General features: G+C 41.8%; 1 protein-coding gene across 1 annotated transcript in view; it reads left to right on the forward strand.

The window, feature by feature from the left end:
- The window catches only part of Atp10a (ATPase phospholipid transporting 10A (putative)), a 99,532-nt gene that overhangs the window by 38,331 nt on the left and 57,689 nt on the right, over positions 1–3,512 (forward strand). The window contains exon 4 of the mRNA XM_029479570.1: positions 1,317–1,402. Coding sequence (XP_029335430.1) covers positions 1,317–1,402 — 86 coding nt within the window. The remainder of the gene's footprint in view (positions 1–1,316; positions 1,403–3,512) is intronic.

Consider the following 3,512-nt stretch of genomic DNA (forward strand, 5'->3'; position numbering starts at 1 on the left):
GGAACAACATGATGTACTAACCAGAACCCCGGAGCTCTTGTCTCTAGCTGCATATGTATCGAAAGATGGCCTAGTCGGCCATCANTGGAAAGAGAGGCCCATTGGACTTGCAAACTTTATATGCCCCAATATAGGGGAATGCCAGGGCCAAAGAATGGGAATGGGTGGGTAGGGAAGTGGGGGTTCTATGGGGGACTTTTGGGATAGCATTGGAAATGTAANTGAGGAAAATATGTAATAAAAATATTAAAAATTAAAAAAAAATCAGGTATTGTACTGGGGCTAGTATTGCCAGATAATTCTTCCTTAGGGTACACAGGGCACAACAGGAAACATTAAAATGTGACTTTTGAGTAATTTCCTCTATGGTTATATTGTGTTCAGGGAGATACATTATGATACATTGTTGTGATGAAATACAATTTACCTGGATTGATGTCAGCACTAAATGTATCCTTTTTGTGATGTTTCAGCCTGATTTTCCAGTGATGCATTTGAGCAAAGACAGCTCAATGTTTTGTTTTGTTTTGTTTTGGTTTTTGTTTTGTGACACTTGACAGAAAATCCAATGAACCTGACCAGAGGCTGACTGGAAAAGAGAGAGAGAGAGAGAGAGAGAGAGAGAGAGAGAGAGAGAGAGAGAGAGAGAGAGAGAAAGAAACAAATCCCTCGGTTTCATTGGGCTCATTAGAGTTGTTGACTCCAGATTTCTCCTTTATTATCTTTCCCCTTCTTCTCCTTCTTACCTCTTTGGAGGAGGCGCCATTCTTTCCACCAATGGAAAGATCTAAACATTCCCTTTACAGTGAGTTGTCATTTCTTTTACAGCACAGTCATAGTGAAGTCGCTGAGCTCTTTGCTCATAGGTGGCTATTTAAGTTCTTTCTCGCAAAGGTCAAGGAAGAATCTTTAGAGCACATCGACCAAATAGGATTTTAGCACAAATTCATATTTCCAAGTAGGAATTACTCCTCTAAATTGCTATGAAGAATTAGAAAGGCTCTTATATGTCTCGGGAAACCACACCCATCACTTTTCCTTGCTGGTGCCTCCTTTTCTGTTATCTCAACCTCTGATTTTGCATTAGAACTAATCATTTCATCTCACTATCCACAAATCTGTTCATAGTTAAAACAATTAGTTATTGTTTGGTATTAAAATGAGAAAACATGTATTAAGCACTGGCCATGTGGCATTCTGTAGGAACTCTAGCCAGAGTCCATGATGATTTCCCTACTATGGGTGTGAAGCAGATGAATAAGAGCCTTTTAGACCAGAGCCTAGGTTTCTCTAATGTGTATGTACTATTATTTCAGGTTTCTGAATTCAATCCTCTGACGTTCACCAGTGTAATCGAGTGTGAGAAGCCAAACAATGACCTCAGTAGGTTTCGTGGCTATATGTGAGTATCATGCATCTTTGCAAGCTTTCTTACTTTTCTTTTTTAAACCATATGCACACAGATACACATATTTATAACATGTTCTTGGATAGTCTTTGCCACATACATCATTTTTTGGTTGACCTTGAAAGTAATTTGTAGGATCCTGTCAGCAGTAGGAACTTGTCAAAGGCACTGTGTTATTGAGGAGTGACTGATTTTCCCTCTGAGAGACTGAGGAACATGACAAGGGTCAAGAAGTTTATGACCATTATATATGGTTTCACAAATGGAAGTCAGAGGCCAAGCAGAAAGCACCGGGGAAATGCATTCCTTCTTGAACAATGCATTATTGAGTATTTGCTGTATATTGGTCCTAGCCAGTACACTGACAATACAGAAGTAGCAGTTACTGCCTTAATATTTATTCCTTCTAATTAGTATAAAAGATATTTCTATGAGCAATAGGTCAGCCTCCTTCTTTGTTCCTAAGCAGAACGACCAAAAGTGGATAAATGGTCCAGGAGTGGCCTAGTAAAGTGACACTTGGTGAATCTTGGTCAGGGGTATGTAGAGCTCAGGAGGTCACTCATTATATCATTCAGTCTGTTCTTTGTGTTTGTTTGGAAATATTCCTATAGTGATAATATTAGTGTAGGAGAAACAGTGAACTGAGAGTAGCATGTATCTGGAATTCCTGAACTGCAAAGTGGAGCTGTGTGAACTATTTCATGGAGAATGAAGCAGGTGATAAAAGTCTAAGGATATCAGGCTCAGGGTGTCATGGCATGCCTCTGGACTCTTTCAATAAGAGCAGAACCCAAAGACTTAGCTCCCTCAGAAACTCTGTGATACCACTGTCCAGTGCAGAGCAGCCTCCTCTCATAAATGGACTCCTGGAGATGGGCCTCATATTGAAGAACTCTCTCTGTGTGAGTCCCTGATTTGCTGATAGTACCCTGCACTGCTGCCTGTGCCCAGTCCAGGCACAGGAACAATGGGATTTGTTACTAAACAGAAGCTTCACAGAAGAAGGTAAAGTGGACTTGTGTGACCCAGAGATGAACCAGCCATTTACTGGACTTGCTCTGAAGTTCAGAACTTGGAAGTTGTTAATGACCCCTTTAAGAAACCAAAGGAGGCTAAACTCCTAAAGGAAAGTGTTAATGTGCTACCACCCAGCCATTGTGCTGTGCATTTTCTGGTCCTTGCTGTCTTCTGGCCTATCTTCTTCTGGCCTGCTTAACTAGCTTCTGAGAGTTCACACACAGAACACCAGTTCCAGAATTTCTGTGAATCCTGAGACCAAGTTAGCTGCAGAGAGGAGATGCCAGGTGTTTAAGGAGTCTTGACATTAAATAACTAATAAAGGAGGAACAAGCAATTTCATGTTGCCAACTCAATCAAAAATAGAGGGTAGATCATTTTCCAATGGCTTTTGGCCTAGCCCTTGGACTCTGTTCCCTTTGCCTCCTGTGAGTCATGATGGAAGTTTCTAAGTGACACCGCATTCACATGTGCAGATAACTGTTCATGTATTCATCAGCCACTTCCCACCCCTCCCCTGAGGACCTTCAGGGAATTAAGTACTTTCTGAATCTTTAGAAGGTAGTTTGAGGACTCCAACTAGCACTCAAACTGAGGTTGGCAGGTTCTGGAGACCATACTTTCTAGATAAACTTGGGTCCCGGTGTAGTGGGCATAATTTTAGGATACCCTCCGGGTCACTGTTGAAAGCTCATCTAACCGTGTAAAAGGTTTTCTTTTTCTTTTCTTTTATTTTATTTTAATTAAGTATTTTCTTCATTTACATTTCCAATGCAACCCCAAAAGTCCCCCATACTCTGCCCCCCACTCCCCTATCTCCCCACTCCCACTTCTTGGCCCTGGCATTCCCCTGTACTGAGGCATATAAAGTTTGCAAGACCAGTGGGCCTCTCTTTCCACTGATGGCCTACTAGGCCATCTTCTGTTATATATACAGCTAGAGACACGAGCTCCGGGGGGTACTGGTTAGTTCATATTGTTGTTCCACCTATAGGGTTGCAGACCCCTTTAGCTCCTTGGGTACTTTCCCTACCTCCTCCATTGCGGTCCCTGTGATACATCCTGACTGTGAGCATCCACTTCT

This window comes from Mus caroli, chromosome 7 (genome assembly GCF_900094665.2).
Source record: "Mus caroli chromosome 7, CAROLI_EIJ_v1.1, whole genome shotgun sequence".
Lineage (NCBI taxonomy): Eukaryota > Metazoa > Chordata > Mammalia > Rodentia > Muridae > Mus > Mus caroli.